Genomic DNA, 25487 nt, shown 5'->3' on the forward strand with positions numbered 1-25487 from the left:
GTCTAGTCACGGATAACTTGGGGGTTGTGGCGCTCATCTCGCTTTGTTGGCCGAGGGTGCCGGCGTACAGCTTCCGGGTCATGTGACCAGCATGACTAAGCCGCTTCTGGCGAACCAGAGCAGCGCACGGAAACGCCGTTTACCTTCCCGCTGGAGCGGTACCTATTTATCTACTTGCGCTTTGACGTGCTTTCGAACTGCTAGGTTGGCAGGAGCAGGGACCGAGCAACGGGAGCTCACCCCGTTGCAGGGATTCGAACCACCGACCTTCTGATCAGCAAGTCGTAGGCTCTGTGGTTTAACCCACAGCCCCACCCACGTCCCTTAGCAATCGTATCTTTAAAAGACATCTGAAGGCAGCCCTGTTTAGGGAAGTATTTAATATTTAATGCTGTACTGTATTTAAGACTCGATTGGGAGCCGCCCAGAGTGGCTGGGGAAACTCAGCCAGATGGGTGGGGTATAAACAATAAATTATTATTATTATTATTATTATTATTATTATTATTTAGAAATCAAGGCAACATTCCTCTCACCAGCAAGGATTCTGCACCCAACTCTGTCTGTTTTCCAGCACTATGAGCAAGTGCAAATGTCTAAGACTGGGAGGAATACTAAACAAAGACTTTTAAAGCAGAAACAAAAAAGAATGGTGGCCTTCTCCATTCCCATCATCAAAGAAAGTGAAAATCAGGTGGCACAGGATGCTCAGGTAAGGCCAGGGAAAAGGCAGATGTGAAAAGCATTACCTGATGATTTGAATGCAGTCAGTTGTACAGCCTGAGAGAGAGAAAGGGAGAGAGAGAGGGAGAACACATCAACAGGTAGGTAAATGGTTGCCAGACTCAGCAGCCCCCCACCCAGCTTCCTCTGGTGTCGTAAGACCAATGCGAAAGTGCTTTGCAAACATGAAGCAGTCTAGGTCAGTCTACCGGGTAGCCATCTGATCTAGCTCTGCTAACGGAATTACTGTTTGATTCCCTGCACTGCCCTCAGGCTGTGAGGCTGAAATCAGCACAAGAGGAGTGGGACTCTTCCCGGTGGGTGTTTGTTGAGCATCCACACCGACTTGTTTTCACAAAGCCTGCATGGGAGGCCACGTGCAATGTCTGCTCTGTTTTTTAGCGTTCCTTCCTATTTGTTTTACGGCAAGGTTATACAGTGGTACCTCGGGTTACAGACTCTTCAGGTTACAGACTCCGCTAACCCAGAAATAGTGCTTCAGGTTAAGAACTTTGCCTCAGGATGAGAAGAGAAATCTTGCTCCGGCAGCGCGGCAGCAGCAGAAGGCCCCATTAGCTAAAGTGGTACTTCAGGTTAAGAACAGTTTCAGGTTAAGAATGGACCTCCAGAATGAATTACCATGTTTTTTGCTCTATAAGACTCACTTTTCCCCTCCTAAAAAGTAAGGGGAAATGTGTGTGCGTCTTATGGAGCGAATGCAGGCTGCGCAGCTATCCCAGAAGCCAGAACAGCAAGAGGGATTACTGCTTTCTCTGTGCAGCGGATGATCCCTCTTGCTGTTCTGGCTTCTGAGATTCAGAATATATTTTTTTTCTTGTTTTCCTCCTCCAAAAACTAGGTGCGTCTTGTGGTCTGGTGCATCTTATAGAGCGAAAAATATGGTGTCTTCTCATCCATCAGATATTACCCCCCACTTTTTAGTGCATTCCCTATCAGCTCTCCTAACCACAGTGGTTAGTCTGTTGGACTAGGACCTGGGAGACCAGGGTTCAGATCTCCACATCTGGCCATGAAGCCCCCTGGGTGTGACTTCAGGCCAGTCACTGCCTCTCTTAGCCTAACCCACATCACAGGGTTGTTGTAGGGATTGAACGAGGAGAAGCCGCCTCAAGCTCCTAGGAGAAAAAGGCGTGATATAAATGCAAGTAAGTAAGTAAATAAGCCTGCCTTCATTTCAAACGCTGCATACATCTAATGTTTATTGGATGGATTCCCCCCCCCCATTGATTTTTGAATTCTGAATTTATTGTTATTCACGTTTTATATTTATGCTGTTTTTTGTTGCATCAACTCAGTGTTTTAAATTTGTTGTTAGCCGCCCTGAACCCGGTTTTCTGAACCAGGAAGGGTGGGGTATAAATAAAAATTTATTATTATTATTATTATTTATTATACTGAGAATCTGAGGTTTTACATAACAAGGACTAGAAACCTCCTGTTGTTTCTAAGCAGGTCGTCTTGGAAGTGTGTGAGCTGGGGGTTTCCTTTCGACCCGGTGATCGGGGGGGCTATGCTACACTGCACAGTTCCTGGCTTTCATCTCAGAAGGCTGCAAACTGCGAATTAACATTCTTTTCCCTTTTTCCTAATAAAACAGGCAGGTTTCTTGCCATACTCAGTTACGGAACTGCATGTGGGGCACACTGGCAAGGCAAAGGGTTTCCCTGCCCTACGGCAGTAAGGGGGCTTGGCTCCCCAGGCCCTTCCCAGCCCTTTATTTTGATAACAGGGAGCTGAAACAAGCACAATGCCTGCAGGTGACGTCAAAACCCAGCTCTTCCTTCTGCAGATGCTGCTGAGAGCCTGGTTTGTCCCTCTTTGGCACAACAGAAAAGCTCTCCGTCCTGTAAAAGGGATAGATTTGCAGAGGCCTGGCTTGCTTGGGAAGATCTAGGACAGAAAAAAGGAAGTCTATCGTAATGTAGTGCGTAGTTAGACCATGGAACTCCCTCCCACAGGAGGCAGTGATGGCTGCCAAGTTGGACGGCTTTAAAAAGGGTTTGATGCATTCATGGAAGAGAAGGGGGCTATCGATGGCTCTGCCCTGGCTCTGCAGTCAGAGGCAGCAGGGCTCCTGAATCCCAGTTGCTGGAGAGATACGGCTCTTGTTCTGGTTTCCTATTCAGGCACCTGCTTGGCCACTGTGAGAACTGGGTGCTGGATTCGATGGTCACTGGCCTGATCCAGTAACCTCGGGTTAAGAACTTAATTCGTTCTGGAGGTCCGTTCTTAACCTGAAACTGTTCTTAACCTGATGTACCACTTTAGCTGCTGGACCATAAAGAAGGCTGATCGCCGAAGAATGGATGCTTTTGAATTCTGGTGCTGGAGGAGACTCTTGAGAGTCCCATGGACTGCAAGAAGATCAAACCTATCCATTCTGAAGGAAATCAGCCCTGAGTACTCACTGGAAGGACAGATCCTGAAGCTGAGGCTCCAAGACTTTGGCCACCTCAGGAGAAGAGAAGACTCCCTGGAAAAGACCCTGAAGTTGGGAATGATGGAGGGCACAAGGAGAAGGGGATGACAGAGGACGAGATGGTTGGACAGTGTTCTTGAAGCTACCAGCATGAGTTTGACCAAACTGCGAGAGGCAGTGGAAGACAGGAGGGCCTGGCGTGCTCTGGTCCAGGGGGTCACAAAGAGGCGGACACAACTAAACAACTAAACAACAACAACACCACTTTAGCTAATGTGGCCTCCTGCTGCTGCGCGATTTCTGTTCTCATCCTGAAGCAAAGTTCTTAACCCAAGGTACTATTTCTGGGTTATCGGAGTCTGTAACCTGAAGCGTATGTAACCGGAAGCATCTGTAACCCAAGGTAACCACTGTAACCACTGTTTTTATGATTTTACTACAAATGTCAATAAGGAAGCACATGGTCTGTCACCTCCACCTGCTTATCTGTGGATTTCATTGATTCAGTCATCTGTATTCTGCCCCTGACAGTAACGGGTCTTATTTTAATTCTATGTTTATACTCAGTCTTCTATTTTTTAATTATGTGTTTCTCTTCCTGTTGTTGTCTCCGTGATGTAAAGCAACAACGAAATTAATCAACATTCTAAACCCTGTGTGCAGCTGATCGTATCTTTGCTTCTGGGACTAACAGATGGGAATCAGCAGCGACCGACCTTGGCATTTCAGAAATCTGCGCAAATTGCAAAATTAATCCCTCTGGCCTGAGCCAAAGGCTGAGTTCCTAGGAGCTCAGGCAATGGCGTGGTCTCTCTTGCCCAACACTCGGAGTCAGTGGGGAGAAGCTGATGGGTTTCCATTTCAGCCGCTGACCGGCTTGGCCAATCAGGGCAGCAAAATGAGCCCGGGGTTCATCCTTGCTAGAAGATTCCCCAGCCTGTTTTTCAGATGGTTTAGTAAACAAAAACAAAACAAGATGGGGAGGATGAGCACAGTTTATTTGGCTGAGAGGCAACTAGCGCCCTTGGGAGTTGAATAGTTAGTACTTGGCATCATCCAGTTTGATAGCGGGGGACAAACAGGGCCAAAAAAGTAATCAACTTTGAAAACCTATTTCTGACTTTTCAGAGTCCTTCATTCAGACCGTCAGCTTGGAGGTTGCCGCTGTCAGCAGAAAGCTTGATGGAACAATGAGCGAGTTGCCCTCCTTGCATGGAGTCAAACCTGTCTCTAGCAACGCATGGCAATCTTTCCGCAACACGCCTGCTTGCTTTAGGGGCAGCTCAGTAGCCGTGACCCTTTTAGGTGGGCTTGTTGTTTTGGTCGCCCAGGCTCTCGGGAGAGAAGGGTGCCTTTTTAAAAAGCCCCCCATGCTCCTACACTCCAGTGCCTTTGGCACGGCTCTAAAACGAATTGTTGCTCCCTGCCTGCGAAGGCAAGATGATAAAGGTGGGACTGTGGAAGGAGGAGGGGAAAGTCCACCTCTCGGGACCCATGGGAGGAAAACAAGGCGGTTAAAGGGGCTAAGGCACCTAATCAGCGCTAGCAGATACTGAGGACATGCCACAAAGTGGGGGAGACAGCAGACAGCTATATTTGGCTCCAGTTTAACACTGCATTGGAAAAGGGGGGGGGGCAAACGTCTCCTCCCCCTACCGCCTCTATCACTTGAAGAGAAAAGTAATTGCATTCCAAAATCATCAAAGCAGAGAAAATATATTTAGGGGAAATTCTCATGGGTGGGGTAGGGAACATAAGAATGTAATAAGAGCCTCGACAGATCAGCACCCTGTTCCCACAGCGGCCAAGCGGCCGTGAGAAACCCGACAGCAGGACTGGCGCACCAGAGCCGTGCATTCGGAAGCACAGCTGCTCCAACTTTGGAGCCGTCCTGGCTAGGAGCCATCTGTAGGCACACACCTTGCACTTGCCTAACCCTCTGTCAAGGCCATCCCAGTTGGTTGCCATTGCTGCCTCCAGTGGGAGGGAGTCCCACTGGCTTTTACCTTACTTCACTTCAGGGCAAGGGCTCTTGCTCAGAGGCAGAAAGCACACAAAAAGTTCCAGTTTCAATACTTGGCATCTTCATGATGCAGGCGGCGGGGGGGGGGGCTGCCTCAAACCATGGAGAGCTGTGCTGAGTCAGGTGGCCCCATGGTCTGGTTCTGACTGCGGACCTAGTTTTGTGGGACAGGTCATACCTTGGTGGTGGAGCACCTGTTTCTAAGGCAAAAGGTCCTGGGTCCAGTCCAGGAAGGGATGGGCAAGGCCCCAGGTGACACACTGAGAAGCTGCTGGCCGTCAGTGTAGACTATACTGAGTCGGGTGAACCAAGGGTATAACTCTGTGCAAGGCATCTTCCTCTGTTCCTACTTCTGAGGCAGCCAGCGGGCGCTTGTCTTTTTTTGCTCATTCTACAGAGCCATCTCATCAAAGCCATCAACTTACAGATTTGAAAATAAGGGACCAGCAGCCTCGAAAATAAGGGATCAGCAGCCAAAATAAGGGATTTCCTGGGCACAGGTATGTTCAACTTTTGAGCCCCTCTGAGCCAAAGGCAGAAAGCCCAGCCAGCAGCCAAACAAAGCCTCATCAATAAGGGACAGCAGCGGGACATGGCGCTGGGATAAGGGGCTGTCCCGCCAAATAAGGGACACTTGACAGCTATGCATCTCATCAGTCAGCTGCATTTGCAGCCATTCTGAGTTCTCAATGGGGAAGGAAGGCATCATCATGAGATAGCTCCTTCCATGGGGTGGGGGTCCAGATCAGTGCAGAAGAAACATTTCCTTGGGGACACACCCACACCCACAGCACTCTTGGCCACTTCACAGCAATAAGGTAAGTTTCAAATTCTGCACCCACTGGAATCCTAAAGACATTCTTAAGTGCTCTGAGAACAAAGTAGAATCCAAATTTGGGAGGGATCAGTCCAACGCCCCGCAGTGCAGGTAGGAAAACAGAAGACTCTTTCACAGGGGGAGGAAACTTGGGAGAAGCTGAAGGACTAAATCTCAAATGCCACTTGGAATGTGCGACCAGCCCTCATGGCTTCCTCTAACCAACAGGGGGTGCTCTGCTCCTTAAGGAGAAGGGAGGGAGGAAGAGGCTGCAGCTGCAGGGGGTCCCAGGTTCAACACCCCACCCCACCCCGCATCTCAAGGTACATCTGGGTCAAGGCCTCCTATCAGAGGAGGTGGAGGCAGGTGGACCAAGGGTGCGGCCTGGAACAAACAGCTTCCAGTGCAACACAATGGTTAGTGTTGGACTATGGGCTGGGAGGCCAGGATTCCAGCCTCTCCCCTGGCCATCAAGAAGCTCACTGGGCGAGACCTTGTGAGGGGCAGTCGCTGCCTTCCAGCCTAGCCTACCTTGCAGGGCTGTTGCTGTGAGGATAACTTCAGGAGTCAAGGGGAACCATGTGCACCACCTAGAGCTCCTCAGAAGAAAAGGCACCATATAAACGCAATAAATAAGTAAATAAATAAATGTGGATGAGCTACATACCGGCCTCTCTGGAGACATGATTGATGCAAGTCCTGCTGGGATTTTGGCGCTGAAGTTCCCTGTGCGAGGGAGAAAGGAGGATCAGCCGGGATGCAAAAACAAAACAAAAATAGTCAAAGATGCTAATTTCATTGCAGGTGGAACAAGTGCCACCTTTGTACCCTTGCCGCTGCTGTTCTTCGTTGCAGAGTCCTTCTCCGAAGAGGGGGAGGCTGTATTCTCTGGGGTGGAGGGGCTGAACTTACCCACCTCCCAGGACGTATTCCTAGGGCTTGACAGATAGTTGATGGGGTGGGAACAGTTCTGAAATGACACAAAGCAGTTGGACAGCATCCGCCCCCCCGACAGGTGGCTCCCAGCCCCCAAGGCCACGCTCCACCCTCCGCACTTGGAGGCAGCAAGGCACCTGAATGCCAGTTGCTGGAAACCATGGGGGGGGGCGGGGGCGGAGAGCAGTGCTGGATTTAGGGTGTGCAGGGGACATAAAATCAAGAAGATCCTCTTCTCTGTATCGTTTGCCAAGCCTCACTAAGAACTTAAATTATTTTTTTAAAAAAGACTACAGACGGACTTCTATTTATAATTAGGCATTTAATTGCACAGCTAGCTTTACTTAAGACTTGAAAGATTTGATAAAGATGGAAGAGGAGGCAAGATGGCTTTCGCTAATATGACACAGCATGAAAAAATATATTCCTCCCTTTCACCAAGGCAAGCAGGAGTTATGCGCTGACTGATTTTGCAATGATCTGAGATAACAACTTGGAACAATATACAATGCAGTTGTTTGCAGAGGTCTTTTATATTCATTAGGGTGGTGCAGGGGACACAAAATCAAGAAGATCCATAACTGAGAAGATCTGCTTTGGGGCACCAAATGTTGGCCTTGCACAGGGCGCCATATTCCAAAAGATTGCCAAAGGCTGTCCCTGGGGAGAGTTGCTCTTGCTCTTGACTCCCACTTGTGGGTTTTCCTTGGGGGCAGCTGGCTGGGAACTGTGATAACAGGACTCTGGAATAGATGGGCCTCTTTTCATCTGATCCAGAGCAGCCTCTTCTGGTGCTCTTTACGTTTGGAGAAGAAACAGTCAGCCAGAAACAGCCACCGCCCAACCAACTTTATATACCGTATTTTTTGCTCTATAAGGCTCACGTTTTCCCTCCTAAAAAATAAGGGGAAATGTGTGTGCGTCTTATGGGGCAAATGCAGGCTGCGCAGCTATCCCAGAAGCCAGAACAGCAAGAGGGATTGCTGCTTTCACTGCGCAGTGATCCCTCTTGCTGTTCTGGCTTCTGAGATTCAGAATTTTTTCCCCCTTGTTTTCCTCCTCCAAAGACTAGGTGCATCTTGTGGTCTGGTGCGTCTTATAGAGCGAAAAATACGGTATTTCCCCCCATATAACCCACATAACAAAACAGAACTTAAAGAGACAAACACATCAAAGCTAAACTGAACTGAACCAAGGTTGACATGGGATGTCAGGTTCACAAGAAGAAATGGCAAAGCTGGTTGTGTGGATACTTGCGAGGAGACGCAGAAGGAACGCCGTTGTAAGATATGAGAGAGTCAGGGGGGCTTAAAACGCATCTGGAAACATAAATCTATAGCTCAAACCATCAAAGGTGCAAGGAACACTGAGAATAAAAGGCACTATATTACATCAGGAAAATCTTTTCAGCCAGTTAGATGCCACCTTTCCAAGATTTCTCAAGAGGCTAGTGGAGGACACAAACAATTTTTTTCTCTTTTTTATGCATTTAACAGAATCCTGCCACATTGAGACAAAAGAGGTCACAATTGTTTTTCTTTCTTTTTTTAATTTTTAAAAAGGGGGTGTACCAGGGATGTTTTTCATTTGATGCAATCAAATTCTATGTATTTTGGACAAACATTTTCCACCTTTCAGCAACCAACAGGAATGCAGCAATAAAAAGGTAATTTAACAAATATTCTGCATTTAATTTTCCCCTCTCTTTCCAAAAGAGAGCGAGCGAGAGAGAGAGAGAGACAGAGAGAGAGAGAGAGAGAGAGAGAGAGAAAAAGAAATTTCCTTCAAAAAAATTAAAATATTTTCCTTTAGGGTCTTATTTTGTGCTAACTTTAATGGCCACAGGGCATTGGCTGGCATAAGGGGTGCCCTGAATAAGAAAGAGCAGATTTGTTCTCTATTTTGTTCCAGGGGGCAGAACTGGAATCGCTGTTCTGGAAGTCCACAAGGTCTCTAGCACTGGCTGACTCATATGCAGTGGTTTTTAGGGGGAGTTGGAGGGGAGAGGGGCCTTCGGAAGAGGAAAACAGGGTCAGGCAGGGGGAGACCCCAGAACCAGACCACCAAGCCTACTGTGAAAGAGAGAGCCTTTTTCTTCTCCTTCATCCGCTGGATGGCATTTCGCACCTGCAAATCAAGCACAAGTATGAAACTGGCCCCTCCAGCCCACTGCAGGAACACAACAAGATGCCTCAGGCACTAATGACACTTTTTAAAACAACAACAACAACAACAACAACAACAACAACACCCCCTGTGCATTTATCTGTATTTGTTGTGGGGCAAGCAGTTACTGGCATTGCAATGCCAAGGGAAATTCTTCCTCCTTCATGATGATGGTTATTTAATTAAATTTATTACCACTTTTTGCCATAGCAACTCAGTGTGACTTACAGAAACAAAACACATACATTAAATCTGGGGCAGTGCGGGGTGGGGGTGTTCAAAGGTCCCACCCACTCTAAATGGCTGTAAGGTAAAGGGACCCCTGACCATTAGGTCCAGTCGTGAACGACTCTGGGGTTGCGGTGTTCATCTCGCTTTACTGGCCAAGGGAGCCGGCGTACAGCTTCCGGGTCATGTGGCCAGCATGACTAAGCCGCTTCTGGCGAACCAGAGCAGCGCACGGAAATGCCGTTTACCTTCCTGCCGGAGTGGTACCTATTTATCTACTTGCACTTTGATGTGCTTTCGAATTGCTAGGTTGGCAGGAGCAGGGACCGAGCAACGGGAGCTCACCCCGTCGTGGGGATTCGAACCGCCAACCTTTAACCCACAGCACCACCTGCTTCCCTTTCTAAATGGCTGCATAGATATTTAAAAGCCAAAGGCCTGGTTTTTGCCTGGTGCCTAAAGAGGTGCAATGACGGTGGCCGGTAAGTCTCGCTGGGGAGAGCATTCCTCAAGTAGGGAGTCACCACAGAAAAGGCCAGTTCTTGTGTTGCCACGGGGGGGGGGGATGCACACAAAGAAGAGCCTCAGATGACAATTGCAGGGTCTAGGTTGATTCCTGTGGGGGGAGGGGCACCATGGTGCTGGTGGTGGTGGGAAATCCTGGCATTCAATTGTTTTCAAAATGCACCTGCTAGTCGTATGTAGCTGTTTCCTCAGCTGAAGAGGAAAAGGTGGAGGAAAACAGCAGCAACTGCCACCCTCCGCCGGGTGTCATCTGTCCACAGAGGAGTCAGTTGGGGAGCAAAGTTGTCCGACATGCAACAGACTTTGCAGCGGGCTTTGCAGGAGTGAGATTGTCCCACAGGCTGGAGGTTTCCTCCCTCCTGCTGTGCGGTGTGGCTGCGTCTTACACGGGGGTTTGGCTCCTAGGGTTCCACGTATATGCGGAAGACTAGCAACCGCTCGCACGAGATCTAGTGGGAACTTGGATGGCCCTAGGGCAGGCATGGCCAAACTCGGCCCACCAGCTGTTTTGGGACTACAACTCCCATCATCCCTAGCTAACAGGACCAGGGGTCAGGGATGATGGGAATTGCAGTCCCAAAACAGCTGGTGGGCCAAGTTTGGCCATGACTGCCCTAGGAGATCTTGCAAGCAGAATGGCAAGGAGTCAGAATGCCACCACACAGACACGCACACGGGAGGATCCAGCAGATTTCAGGGACCCCCCAAGGCCGTCACCGTGAGGGTAGATGCCCTTTGCTAGCTGGTTTCACAAGCCATTGATCACATCCTTCCAAGCTCATTTTCAAAGTCTGAAGAGTTGTTGCAGAGAAAACAGGGTGCCAAATCCCCCCCCCCTTGCGTAGTGTGGCTGTCCCTTACCTCGCTGTTGTAGATGGCATAGACCAGGAATATGTAGAGACCCTGTAGAAAGACAGAGGGAAGAATCCATGCCAGGGACCTGGAAACAGCCAATGGGCCAGCATCCTTGCTTTGTTAGCCCCCCCAACAGACATACAAGGAAGGCCAAACGATGTCTCTCTCCCTACCTAGGGGCAGAACTGCCCCTTTTGCAAAGAGACGGGCAGTTGTCAGCCTTTGGCCTGATTCCATGCGACCGTTGGCTTAATTCATCCAGGGGGGAAGGAGGACAAAGAAAAGAGAAAGTTTGGGGTAGACAAAGTGAGAGAAAGGGTCCCTTCCATTTTTTATTCCTGGTAACTGAGACAAACTGAGACAAGACTTTGAAGTTAGAACACAGGTGTGTGTGTGTGTGTGTGTGTGTGTGAGAGAGAGAGAGAGAGAGAGAGAGAGCCCCCACACCAGCACCCTTCTAAGGCAGCCTACAGCAAAAATTAACTTGGACCAATATGGCCTCAACCCCTAGCCACAGTTTTGTTTCCCTCAGTCCCCCCACCCCTGCCCACATCCTGAAGAAGAAGAGCTCTGGTGGACTCAGAAGCTCACCTCACTATTTTGTGACATTTTGTCTGGTCATAACGAAGGGCCTTTGGGCATTTTTCAAAATAAAAGTGGCACTGCATGCACAAGCCTAGCCTTCCTCTTCTTCTTCCTCTTCCTCCTCTCAGGACATTTGGCATTTTCCGCTCTAGAGCTGGCACAACTTGCAGCAAGGAGCGGTTCAGGGATGTCTCAAACAAATACAGTACGAATGAATTAACTGTGCGTTGTGTGAAATGACACATCCTTTTGTCCATTTCCTCTCTCAGAATGCAAGCCGCCTCAGAAGTCTCGGATGATGAACCTTCAGAAACACAACTGCTGGCCAAGAGTTTTCCTAGCGCATCCCTCCCCCCCCCCAACTTAAACAACATCCTGCTCTCGAGTCCCTGAGCTTGGCACTGGGATGGGGAGAAGAGTCTCCTCTCATAATTACTACACCCTCCTGCTGTGCTCCTCTGATGCTTTGCCCCCTTATCAGGACAGAATCACTTCCTGTGTTCCTCCAGCTATCAGGAAGTTTTGCAGCTGATGCAGTAATTGTGGCCGGCATCTGTGCAACAAGCCCCACTCCTCCACAGGCTGGGGCAGGAGTGCTGCACACTCTGGCACTGATATAACCTTCGTGGATGATGCAGGGCGGCTGCTCATCCTCAGAACAAACACTCCCCTCCCTCTTATTGGCACCGGTGCTCGGAGCAGAGCAGATTGGGGGAGGAAGGTATGGTCCTTTGAATGTCCGCTTGTCTTGTTTCATGAAAGCAATTCTCTGAATAAAGCTCAATTTGTGTGCTGGACACCTCCTTCCTATCCTTTCACAGGAGATGTTCAAATTACTTTTCCTGCTGCTCTGGAGGGCAGGCCCTTAACCAATGGATTCAAATGGCGAGAATGGGAATTCCAACTAAACTTTCTGGCAGTTATGAGACAGTAGAACCAGACAGAAGAGAAGACTCCCTGGAAAAGACCCTGATGTTGGGAAAGATGGAGGGCACAAGGAGAAGGGGACGACAGAGGACGAGATGGTGGGACAGCGTTCTCGAAGCTACCAGCATGAGTTTGGCCAAACTGCGGGAGGCAGAGGAAGACAGGAGGGCCTGGTGTGCTCTGGTCCATGGGGTCATGAAGAGGCGGACACGACTAAATGACTAAACAACAACAACAACAAGAAGAAGAACCAGACTCCCTCAGCAGGACTCTCCTCCCTTGGAAGTTTTCTTGGGCACCCATCCGTCAGGGACACTGTAGTTGTGATTTCCACGTTGAATAAGGTTGGGCTTGTGACGGAAATGGCAGGGTCTCTTCCAACCGTACAGTTCTGTGATTCTGTAATTCTACTCTGATTCACGTATCTAGTCGTGAAGGGTCCCTTCAAATGGAAGGGTGTGCTAGGGAGCCCCTATGGAAGTGTGGGAGGGAGGAGGGAGGGGGGAGAGGAAGACTTTGGAAGGAAGGAGCAATTGTTTTCTCAATAACAAATAATAAATTAATATATTTTTATTTATATCCCGCCCCCCCCAGCCGAAGCTGGGCTCAGAGCGGCTAACAACAATAAAATAATACATTCTAAAATCATTTCATTATAAAATTAATTCAAATCAAATCAGATCTATACAGGTCACTCACTGCTTGCTTGAGGGTTATGATCTGGGGACTGAGCATAAGGCCAGAATGAGGTCTAGTCAGAACCACCTTTGCAACCTCCCCCCGCATGGGTGATCTTACCTCTCTGAAGCTATGAGCCAAGCGGTCCTTGCCCCCAAAGCAAGGCAGAGGTTGTAAGCTCCCCTCCCCTCCCTTGCTTACTGGGCTCTGGGAATTCCTCACATGGAATTGCCCGCTAAGCAAGGCACAGAGCTCAAAAGGTTTCCCCACACCACAGAAAGAGCTTTTAAGCTCTCAGACCTGCGTGCGCTTAATTTGCGTGATTTGCAACTGGCCAAAAGTTGAAATCGCACAGGTTGTGAGTTACCTGTGTGAATTGAACAACATCTGAAAGAAGCTCTTGCTGGATGGAGGAGAAGCAGCCGCTGAGCAAGAGGGAGCGATTTCAGCCGTGGCCAAACACCAGGAAGCTGGTATGGTCAGGGCCTCCCCTGCTGCACAGTGTTGGATATTGCAAGGCCAGCTCTGGACCGAATGTTCAGCGAGAGAACGACTGACGCTCAAGCTGGCCTCCTTTTGAAGCTCTTCCTCCCTGGCGGTGAGGGGGAAGGCAGTCTGCATGTGCTCAGAGGCATCTTTGCCGTCACAAGGTGCAGCCTCCAGCATGGGCAACTGATCCCAGTGTCTGTGTATGTTCACGCACATACACACGTGTCTGAGAGATATTTTGCAGGGAAGGTCTACCTTCCGAGGCAGCTTACCTGGAGGGAGTTCAGCACAATGAAGATGTAGGCCCACGTGATGCTGACGTGCACAAGAACACCACACACCCAGGTCAGACCCAGGACTGGCAGAAGCACCAGCACTGGCTTGGCTGTTGCCCTGGAAGAGGACAAAGGGGGTTGTGGGTTTGGAGCGGGAGGCAAGAGAAAAAGCAGGCAGTCAACTCATCTGCAGCCAAAGTCGTTGTCAGGGGAGCAAGTCTTTGCCGGTGATGATTACTGTGATTACTAAGTCTCAACACAGGTCTCAAAAACAAGCCATGTCAGATGACTCCCATTTCTTTTTTGATAGAGTTTGCAGATGACACCAAATTTGGAGGGGTAACTAATGCCACAGAAGACAGAATTCGAAATGACCGTAACACGTTGGAGAACTGGGCCCAAGCTAAGAGAATGAACATCAGCAGGGAGAAATGTCAGGTTCTGCACTTGCAATAATACAAGCACAACACATAGGCTAATAGTTAGTAGAAAATATACAGCAGAATAATCATATCATTCAAATTATAGGAGTAAGCAAACCAAAGTTCGTATGTACAATACAACAGAGTGGTAATGAGGACCGTCAAACCGTGTGTTCAAAACAGATGCCTAATAATAATAATAATAATAATAATAATAATAATTTATTATTATTTATACCCCGCCCATCTGGCTGGGCTTCCCCAGCCACTCTTCCAACAAAACACTAAAATACAATAACCTATTAAACATTAAAAGCTTCCCTAAACAGGGCTGCCTTCAGATGTCTTCTAAAAGTTTGGTAGTTGTTTTTCTCTTTGACATCTGCTGGAAGGGCGTTCCACAGGGCAGGTGCCACTACCGAGAAGGCCCTCTGCCTGGTTCCCTGTAACTTGGCTTCTTGCAGTGAGGGAACCTCCAGAAGGCCCTCGGCGCTGGACCTCAGTGTCCAGGTAGAACGCTGGGGGTGGAGACGCTCCTTCAGGTATACTGGACCGAGGCCGTTTAGGGCTTTAAAGGTCAGCACCAACACTTGAATTGTGCTCGGAAACGTACTGGGAGCTAATGTAGGTCTTTCAAGACCGGTGTTATGTAGTCTCGGCAGCCGCTCCCAGTCACCAGTCTAGCTGCCACATTCTGGATTAGTTGTAGTTTCCGGGTCACCTTCAAAGGTAGCCCCACATAGAGCGCATTGCAGTCTAAGGACAGTTTCACAATAGTCTTTCAAAAGTTTCAACAGAAGACATCTCAAAAGCCTCAAAAGGACAGTGTCTCCGGAATGATACTACTGTTTTGTAATAGTCTTCATCAGTTGGAAATAAGATACAAGGCATACAACCGATGAATGAATGAACTGAGCTACCAGCATACACATTGTAAAATAAAGCAGAATATACAAAACAGAATAAATAAAGGCACATACCCGATATTTTTCAACAGAATATGTAAGAAAGATTCAAGCTAAGGATCAGTGCTCACTAGATAGTGTAGCTGCTGATACCTGAGACACAATTGCACAGGGCATACAAAGCAAGTCACAAGTGTTCCCAATAACGAGATACTTAAAGGAACAGTATGGCATATATAGCATGCAGAAACAAAGTAGACCCATGAAAAACAAATATACAGAGGAATAGTATTAAATGAGCTTTTGTTAAATGAGTACAAAATGAACTTTTGAAACCTTTGAGACGTCTTCTGTTGAAACTACTGAAAGACTATTGTGAGTCTGTCCTTAGACATCTGTTCTGAACACACGGCTTGACGGTCCTCGTTACCACTCAGCTATATTTGATTGGCTTACTCCTATAATTTGAATGATATCATTATTCTATTATATATTTTCTACTAACCATTAGCCTACATGTTGTGTTTGTATTGTTGTGCATGGTTCTTATTGCAACACAGGGGTTTGTTTTAGGTTCCGCACTTAGGCAGATGCACAAATATAGGATGGAGGACACCTGGCTTACTAGCAGTACATGTGGGGAGGATCTAGGGGTCTTAGTGGACCACAAGCTTCACATGAGCCCACGGAGTGATGCAGCAACAAAAAAAGGCAAATGCATCAACAGAAGTCGAGTGTCCAGATCAAGGGAAATCATAGTCCAATTATGGGCACCACACTTTAAGAAGGACGTTGACAAGCTGGAAGGTGTGCAGAGGAGGGTGACCAAGAATGATCAAGGATCTGGAAACCAAGGCTTATAAGGAACACTTGAAGGAGCTGGGTCTGTGTAGCCTGGGAAAGAGGAGATATGATGGCCATCTTCAAATATCTCAAGGGCTGTCAGGTGGAAGAGGGAGCAAGCTTGTTTTCTCCTGCCATGGAGGATAGAACTCAAACCAATGGCTTCAAGCTGTGCAAGCTGGTCTGTTGGGGCCAATGGGGCCCCACCAACCTCAGCCTGTCTTCTTCCTTATAACTGGCCAGGGGGTGACCCTGCCTGTCATTCACTCTGCCTTCATCTCCTTGTCCTCCTCTCTACTAATCCCAATGGGGATCAGCTGCTATTGCACTTCCTGCCTTGCAGGGGGTTGGAATGGATGATCCTCAGGATCCCTTCCGACTCTAAAGGTAAAGGTAAAGGGACCCCTGACCGTTAGGTCCAGTTGTGGCCGACTCTGGGGTTGCGGCGCTCATCTCGCTTTACAGGCTGAGGGAGCCGGCGTACAGCTTCTGGCTCATGTGGCCAGCAGGACTAAGCCGCTTCTGGCGAACCAGAGCAGTGCACAGAAACGCTGTTTACATTCCTGCCAGAGTGGTACCTATTTATCTACTTGCACTTTGACGTGCTTTCGAACTGCTAGGTGGGCAGGAGCTGGGACTGAGCAACGAGAGCTCACCCCGTCGTGGGGATTTGAACCACCGACCTTCTGATCAGCAAGCCCAAGAGACTCAGGGGTTTAACCCACAGCGCCACCTATGTCCCTCCAACTCTACAATTGACTTCTATGGCCATGTTCACACTAAAGCACCAGGATACCAATTTAAACCATTTATCCTTTTTAAGCTGTTTTATCTTGTATTTTTAGTCCTCTTGACGTTACTGCTGTTTTTATGATGTATGTGAGTATGATGTTTTAATCGTCACGTGCAAATTTTATTTTATTTTTTAAAAAATACTTTAAAAAAACAATCAATCCCTCTTTGTCAGGGAACTCTGGGAACTATAGCTCTGCGAGAGAAACAGGGTGCCTCCTAACAATTAGTAAACCTTAGTAAACTACAGCTCCCAAAGCTGTTTGTGGGACGGCATGACCGTTCAAAGCAGTATTGCAACACTTTAAATCTGTGGTGGGAATGTGGCCTCTGATTCTATTTTATTGTTTAAAGTATTTATATCCCACCTTTTCCTCGAAGTCGCTCGAGGTTGGGTACATGGTTCTCCCCTCCTCACAACCCTGCGAGGTAGGCTGGGTTGAGAGGCAGTGAGTGGCTTCCAAGGACACCCAGTGAGCTTCTTGGCCAGGCGTGGATTCGAACCCTGGCCTCCCCGGTCCTAGTCTGACCCTCCAAGCACTGCATCACCACTGGCTCTCACATTTCTTCTCCCTAGCAAATGGCATCCAGATAGATGTCCTCCTGCTTCTCTGGTGCCCTTCTCTGGAGGGGGCGGGGGCAGCCCCCAGGGGTCTCCGGGACTCACCAGATCTGGATGCCAATCTGCTTTTCCAAGCTGCTGTTGGGGGTCAGCATCCTTGACCGTCGCCGTGCACTGGAGACAGTCACCATCACCACTCGGAAAAGCACAAAGGTGTTCACCTGCAAAGGAGAGGGGCGAGAGGGTCAGGGACTGGACCTGAAACAGCAGTCAGCGGCTTTAAGATGTGGCAGTTGTGGAGGGGGAAGATTTCCTAGAATCCTCCTCTCAGGGAATTCGGTAACACTGCCCCCCCCCACTATATTGTTGTGTAAATCAGAGTTATCTCCCCCACACACAGAAAGTAATTCACCCTGTGGTCTGCAGAGTTCTTCTTGGTCTTGTGAAGGCGCCGAGTTTGAAAACCACTGAATCCCAACATTTGTTCACATGCACCCAGTCCTGCTCTTAACAGAGAAATCTGAGGGCTCCCTTGGACAAAAAACAAGGACACAAGCCAGGAATACCAGCCACCAAGTGGAACAAGATGGAAGCCCTGAACAAGAGAGAACCCAAACTTTTATTAGCTGCTAATCCCCATGTTACACCCCCCAAACTACATCACTCATACATCACGGTTACATCATGAAAGGGGAACCATGGGGCAGGGTCCAGGATGCTTAGATTCCTGGCACCAGACCTCCCCTTCCATCTTGTTCCACCTGGTGGCAGGTGGGAGTCCTGTCGCGACAGACTTCAATAAAGACCAAGCCTCCTGGCTGCTGTTTTGCTCTGGTATTCCTGGCTGGTGTCCTTGTTTTCTGTCCAAGGGAGCCCTCAGATTTCTCTGTTAACACTGCCACACATGGTAGCAAGAACCTTTTGCATTGCAAACTCTGCCAGTGAAAGGAGGAGGCCCCCCCTTTCCTGACACACCCACCGTCAGGACGAAGAGGACCGGCCCCACAAAAGCCCAGATGATGTCCGTCTGCACGTTCAGCCAGCAATGGTTCTCTGCCACATACTTGTTGAATGACGTGGCCAGGGTCACACCAACAATAGCCACAGGAAGCCCTGAAGAGGCAAGCAGGGAAGGTGAACTGCCAACTTTCCTTCTGCATACAACCTGCCCTGGGGCAACTGAGGGGTTCTTAAGCTGTTGGGCCCAAGGCTTGGGGTGGGACTTGGGGGCCTTATCCAGTTGGCCAGTCTCAGGAGACCTCCTAAGAGCCCATTTTTCTTTGCTTCCCAGCAGAACACAGGGGCCCCCTCCACGCATGCTTTCTATTGTGCATTCATGACAATTTGTGCTCATGGTGGTATCTAGGGAGGGCAGTTATACGTGAATCTGTGTCCCAGTTTCCCAGGGACTTTTCCTGGAATTATAGAAGCTGTCCTAGTTTCTGAATTGATTCTGGAATGTCGCGCTTTTCCTTTTTCCTCCCCTTCACGTCTCAGAGAACAATTCAAAGTGGTGTGGGAGGGCAGGTGGGTGCTGATGATACTGGAAATAAAATACCTGCCCCAAATGAAGGAAATGGTGAGGCTGGCATACGAAGCACTTCTTATAATCTTGACGGAAAATGTAATAAATCCACTTTGAATTCTTTAACTGCAAAGCTTCAGTAGCCAGCCATTTATTAGGAAATGTGTGGAGTGTTGATTCCTTTATTGTAGATGGAGCCTGACCCTGCCTACTCAGAAGAAAGTCCCACTGTATTCAATGGAACTTACTCCCAGGTAACTGGGTAAAGACTTAAGACTGCAATCCTAAGCATTTTTACTCAGAACTAAGTCCCACTGAGTTCAACAGGATTTATTTGCTGGTATGTTCTGGATAATTCTCCCAGTTTCCATTATCGTTATCATCATCACCATCTTTTCCCCTCAAGGGAGCTTATAGGCTAAAATTTATTTCATTCTGTTTATCTGTGGAAAGCGTTGTAAATGATCCCTGCCCTCGCACATTTTTCCTTACAACAATTCTGCAAGGTAGGTTCAGTGGAGAGGTTGTAACTGGCTCAAGGTGACCCATGTTGATGTGCAGGTAATGTCTATGCCAGCAGTGGGAGAAACTTCCTGATGTAGAAGACGATGTCCCTGTTTTCATCAGAGAAAATTCTGGAGGGGTTGCAAAAGCTTTTGGGCTATAGCTATGCTCTATGGTTATACCGCCTCATTTCTGAATCAGCACAGGCTCCATTATCCCCCTGCTTAAATCATGCATACTATGATTAGAGTTGGAGGGCAACTGGTTGAGCCCCCTTCTGCAATGCTGTAGGGCAAGAATGCCCCTCAGGATGGCCGTACAGTAGTACCTCATTTTACGAACTTAATCCATTCCAGAAGCCCGTTCTTAAACCAAAACTGTTCTTAAACTGAGGTGTGCTTTCCAGGATAGTCTTAAGCATCTGTGGCACCGGGGTGCAAAGATCCGCCCGGTTCCCCCCCAATTGCCCAGTCCCAGGTGCACAGGAGGGGGGAGCCAGCCGGCTGCCTCAGCGTCTCTCTGGCTTGGTTGCCCTCAAACTCGCAGTGCAGAACCACCCACAGCAGAAGAGCCCACCACGGTGCTCTGACCAATGAGCGGGCTCTTCCCCGGACTCGACTCTCAGGCCCTGGACTCTTGGCCTGGTGCCCCTGAGAGCCCGGCACCCAGGTGCCCCGCACCCCTATTGCCTATGGGTAAGAAGGCCCTGGTGCTTTCCCCAATGAGGCCTCCCGCTGCTGGTGCCCTTCCACCGTTCAGATTCCATTCTTAGACTGAGGTAAAGTTCTCAAACCGGGACACTACTTCCGCTTTTGCGGAGTTCATAAACCGAATCGTTCTTAAACCGGACTGTTCTTAAACCGAGGTACCACTGTAATGTGGTCACCCTGGGAAGCATTGCAAAACTACTAATAGAGTGTGGCAATGTGTGTCAAACAATTGCTAATGCACTGTTATGGCATCAGCAGCATGTTTCAGAATACCCCCACAAAACCCCCAAAGTCTGGAGGGCCTCCCCAGCTGCTTCTGGTCCACCTGAGCACCCAATGGACAGCCACAGCTTAAAGGTCTTTTGTGTTCCACCTGTGTCCTTTCCTCTTTGAGCTATGAACAGTCACCTAGGGCTGGCCCAAAACACATAGGGGCAAAAATGGAGGAGTTGCTCCCCCATCACCCCATCACCTGATCCAAATAAAGAAGCAGCTGGATCTTATTTCACCTATGGGAATTATGTGAAAGCCATCTTATTTGAAGGGCTGTCACAAGGAAGATGCAGGGAACCTTGTTTTTCTCTGCTTTGGAGGATAAGACCTGAAACAATCAATTCCAATGGCAAAAAGAAGATTCCTTATGTTCAAAGGAAGAGCCTTCTGGCAGTAAGAGCTGTTGGGCAGTGGAACGGACTCCCTTGGGAAGTGATGGACTCTCCTTGGTTAGAGGTTTCCACACAGAGGCTGGGTGGCCATCTGTCAGGAATGCTTGAGCTGAGATACCTGCGTTGCAGGGTCCCTTACAACTCCGATTCTGTGAGAAAAGAGAAGCAGACTGGCTTAGGCGGAGCAGGAGAGGCAGAGGGGACACCTGAGGAGCTCCGGGCGAAAGCCTGAGGAACTGTTCCTGCTGCCTGAGGCAGTCGCCTGAGCCATTTGGGTGGCCCCTGGCAACTAATCGCCCAACGGCCACGGGCACAGATCCACCTCACCATACAGTGGTAAGATGGGAACAGGGTTTGTCTAAACTGGATTGAGCCATCTGTAGGAGTATGGCTTTCAAAAGACGGAGGAGGAGGAGGAGGAAGAGAATCAGAAGTCAGCTTGGCTGCCTGCCCCATCTTCCCCTCCCTCCCTCCCTCCCTCATCACCACTGGGACACAGACCCCATCCAGTCACGTAGTAGAACCGCATCCGCCGGTCCTCGCTCATGTTCACAGCCACCACTTTGCTCCACAGGAGAAGACCTTCCACCAGCATCCAGGCGAAGGCAGCCATGAAGAAGAGGTGCAGGAAGGCCGTGACGGCGAAGCACACACCCTGGGGAGAGGAAGGGAAGAAGGGCAGGAGGCCGTGGGAGGTGAGGGCGAGGGGCCAGGGATCCATGGGCAGGAAGCAGGACCAGAAGAGGTCTCTGTCCGGCTGGCAAAGGTGGGCAGGTCCCCCACGAGGTCTCTCCCAGCTGCCTGCCCTTCCTACCTGGTTGGTTTTGGCCAATTCGCTGAACATGAGCAAGGCTTCCGCAGCTGCCAGCGCAAATATCAGGTTCTTGTGCACTGTGGTCCTCTCGCTCTTGGGGACGCTGCAGGGGGGGAGGGAGGGAGGGAGGGAGGGAGGGAGGGAGGATGGGGAGATGGAAGTCAAGAAACAAAGTAATGAAATCCCCTCTATCAAATATTGGATCCAAAAGCTGACAGAATATGCCGAATTACTAGATGGTCTATCAGAAAAAATAAAGAATAAATCAAAACAGGAATTTGTTTCAAAACGGGAGGTTTTCAAAGCATATCTGAAAAATAAATATAGTAGTTTAAATTCTGTTGCAGCATTCGAGGAACTTCAGTAATAGTTGCAAGGTAGATATAAGAAATTAGATATATTAAGAAAAAGTTTAATTATAATAAAAGTGTGTATTGGCAATAAGTAATATGAAATCGAAATATGGACTAGATGGGAGGTTGGGTCTTTAGTGTTAAGACCAATATATGTTTTATTGTTTGCTAAGAAAATTATGTGTTATTCCTGTGTGTAATTTGGTATTTGTGTTTTTTTCTTTTTTCTTGCAGTATCAATAAAAATCTTTTAAAAAAGGAAACAAAGCTGGGAGTGCAACACCGCCCCCCCTTTTTTGACTGTTCAAATTTTAAAAAATTACCAAAGTTTTTTCAAACTACAAGAGCAGCTACAAAAGCTACAAACAGAATACGTATAATATGGAGACTTCTCCTAGAGGCAGTTATTAACCCCCCCACCCCCACCTACAGAGGGTAGCAGCCCCCTCCCACCTGGGACCTCTCCTTTGTCCTCCCTGCCTCTCACCTTGGAGAACCAACACTTCTGGGAGAGCCATTCCGGATACCCAGGTCCCCTGCTGGTCAAGTCCCCTCACACGCTTAGGAGACGGGGTGCAGAACCTGCAGCCGCCCCCCCCCCCAATGACCATGCACTCTGCTGGCTGGGGCTGCTGAGACTCCCTGCAATGCCTGATCCCTACGGTGGAGCCACACTCATGCAAAGTACTCAAGCAAGAACAGGGAGCGCTTTGCACCCCGTCATAAGGAACATAGCATGCCTGCAGGATCAGGTCCATGATGGTCCACCTTGTTATGTAGTGAAGTTTCACCCTGGGCCAGCAGGGGGATACTGTATATAGTTTTCACTCAGGTCTGTAGATAGTTTTCCCTCAGGTCCACGTCAGTTATTTTAGGCAGGAACTCTGGGCTGTTGTTGTTACAATGTTGACAGCCAGCTGCCTATAAATGCAGGCCGGCTGAGCTGTTTGCAGGCAGTTCTATTCCAGCTTACAAGAATAAAGAGCTACTTGGAGAAATCGCTGTGTCGTCTGCTATGTCAACCCACAACTTAACACACCTAGCCCACATTCCTGTTCTCACAGTGGCCAAACAGCCCTCTCCCCTCCTGGTGTTTCCAGCAACTGGCATTCAGAAGCATCGTTGTCTCCAACTGTGGAGCCGCAGCAGAGCCTTCCTGGCTAGGAGCCATCAATAGCCTTCCTCCTCCTCCTCTTCCTCCACCCCCTCCCCCTCCTCCATCTCCATGAATTTGTCCGGTCCTTTGGAACTCATTACCACAGGAGGCAGGGATGCCCTCCAACTGGGACGGCTTTGAAAGAGGATGAGACAAATTCATAGAGAAATAGGGGGCGGACTTGGGATGGGACCACATAACACCTACATTGGCTCCCAGTATGTTTCCAAGCACAGCTCAAAGGGTTGGTGCTGACCTTGAAAGCCCTAAACAGCCTCGGTCCTGTATACCTGAAGGAGCGTCTCCACCCCCATCATTCTGCCCGGACACTGAGGTCCAACACCGAGGGCCTTCTGGCGGTTCCCTCCCTGAGAGAAGTGAGGTTACAGGGAACCAGACAGAGGGCTTTCTCGGTAGTGGCGCCCGCCCTGTGTAATGCCCTCCCTTCAGATGTGAAGGAAATAAGCGGCTATCTTCTCTTTAAAAGACATCTGAAGGCAGCCCTGTTCAGGGAAGTTTTTAATATTTAATGCTGTATTGTTTTTAACACTTGATTGGAAGCCGCCCAGAGTGGCTGGGGAAACTCAGCCAGATGGGCTGGGTATAAATAAATTATTATTATTATTATTATTATTATTATTATTATTATTATGGCTCTGCTCTGTCTCCACAGTTGGAGGCAGGAATCTGGGGCAGGGACTGGCAGGGCCCTGACGAGTGTGCACTGGGGGAAGGAGGCTTGGAGTCGGACTCAGGAGTGGGGGGCAGTGGTTTGTGGAGGCCTGTGGCAGCCAGGAATCAGAGGCAGAGGCAGCTTCCAAGCTGGAGGAAGAGGCAGGCCGGGCAAGTGAACCGCCAGGCGCCTCCCCTGCACTTTGTCTCCCAAACCAGGAAGGGGCTGAAGAGGGAAGAGCAGAGGCATCTTCCATGCAGGTGTAGTCTCTGGCTACATGCACGCAGCCCACTGGGGAAAAGTGCATATGGGGGAGGGGGAGGGGTTCCTGGTTGCTGCAAGTGCTTCCTGGAGCACAGACCTGGGGCAGCTGCCTAGATCTTAGATTGGTGTGTGGGGGTATCCAGGATAGCACAAGAGGATTCTTGTGCTCGGATTTTGCTTGTGGGGTCCCCCTCTGGCATCGGGGGGGGGGCATTGTGAGAACTGGACTAGATGGGCCCCCCCATTGGCCTGATCCAACAGAGTGTCATGATGTTCTTCTGTAAGGAAATCATCCCCATCTTACACCCATGTTGCTTCTGGAGACATGGCCCTGATCCAGCCTTACCCAACTGCCAGGAAGAGGACGAAGGTGACGATCAGGGCGCAGAACGAGACACCGCAGCCGACAAAGGTCAAGGTCTTCAGGGTTGACTCCTCCTCTGCACTCCTCTGCTCAAACATACAGGAACAACTTGCTAAGCAGAGTCAGCTTACTGTTAGGCAAAGTGAGGCAGCTGCCTCAGTTGGTGGGTGTTGGGGTAGGGGCAACCCCTGGCTATTCCACCCAAGCCCCTCCCCAGCCATTCCCTTTTACTGGTGGATAGAGCTGGGTAGGCCACACAGGATGTCCTGCAAACCACCCCCACCCACCCTCAAAAAGCCTACTTGACTGAGGTGTGGTGGACAGCCCCATTATTATTATTATTATTATTATTATTATTATTATTATTATTCCTCCTCCTAGTACTACTACCATTTATTACCCATTCATCACCCCAAAGTCCCAGGGCAGGTTACTACAACTAAAGCACAACATTGAAATCAATTTAAAACAACTTGAAAGTGTTGGAAAAAAGCAAATACATTTCCTTCTCTTGAGCTTCTATTTCATGCATGTGTTGCTTCAAACCACATGAGGACGCTGTTTGCCTAGCAATCTATCCAACACTTGCTTGGGGCCTCTATAAGTTAACTGCACCACTAAAAGCTGAACCATTTTGTGTTCTTTCATCCAACATGTTGAGACAAGATGTTTGGTACTTCTCTCTTTTATCCTACTCATTCTGTTAATAGCTCCTGCATGAATAAAGCCTTTGAACTCCAGAAACAGTAAGTGGTTATTTCAATCTAATTTACCCGGGCTGCAAGCTCTCCTAACAAAAATTACAGAAATTACATGGGTCCAAATACATACACCTCAAGTGTCAAAAGCCAAGGTAAAGAGGTGTGTCTTCAGTATTCGAGTAAAGCTGTATAATGAAGATGCCAGACACACCTCTGTGGCGAAAGAGTTATCCAGCTGCCAGTGCAAACCTGTGGCTTTTGTATGTGGGGTGGAGGAAGAGGCACCACATTGCCATTCATTGCAGGCAGAAAAAACATTTTGGGATGGCACTAAGGCCTGTTCCTCTGCCCCCCAACCTGCCCGCCCCCTGGCTCCCTTAAGCAAAGGGTTCAGTCTCTCTCACCTGCACTTCGTAGACCTGCAGCAGCACTGCAAAGTTGGTGGTGTGGTTGCAAGAGCAGGTGGTGAATTCCAGGTGGGAGGTGATAACAGAGCAGCCTGCAGTGGACCAGCCTCCTCCTCTTCCTCCTTTGGGGCTAGCAGGGCATGAAAGGAGAGAGAGGGGG

General features: G+C 49.0%; 1 protein-coding gene across 6 annotated transcripts in view; it reads right to left on the reverse strand.

The window, feature by feature from the left end:
- ADGRD2 (adhesion G protein-coupled receptor D2) overlaps positions 1–25487 on the reverse strand; it is a 65399-nt gene that overhangs the window by 7059 nt on the left and 32853 nt on the right. For 2 of the 6 annotated variants that reach the window (XM_079961968.1, XM_079961967.1), the window contains exons 14-25: positions 25325–25457; positions 24202–24305; positions 21410–21512; positions 21097–21250; positions 18171–18304; positions 17297–17412; positions 13665–13785; positions 10720–10761; positions 9013–9066; positions 6832–6973; positions 6671–6729; positions 750–780 (exon numbers count right to left, since the gene is read on the reverse strand). In XM_079961968.1, the coding sequence (XP_079818094.1) occupies positions 750–780; positions 6671–6729; positions 6832–6973; positions 9013–9066; positions 10720–10761; positions 13665–13785; positions 17297–17412; positions 18171–18304; positions 21097–21250; positions 21410–21512; positions 24202–24305; positions 25325–25457 (1193 nt within the window). Of the gene's footprint in view, positions 1–749; positions 781–6670; positions 6730–6823; positions 6974–9012; positions 9067–10719; positions 10762–13664; positions 13786–17296; positions 17413–18170; positions 18305–21096; positions 21251–21409; positions 21513–24201; positions 24306–25324; positions 25458–25487 lie in introns of those variants that run through there. The other 4 variants (XM_079961971.1, XM_079961970.1, XM_079961966.1 and 1 more) reach the window with 4 other exon arrangements.

This window comes from Podarcis cretensis (assembly GCF_951804945.1).
Source record: "Podarcis cretensis genome assembly, chromosome: Z".
NCBI classification, from domain to species: domain Eukaryota; kingdom Metazoa; phylum Chordata; class Lepidosauria; order Squamata; family Lacertidae; genus Podarcis; species Podarcis cretensis.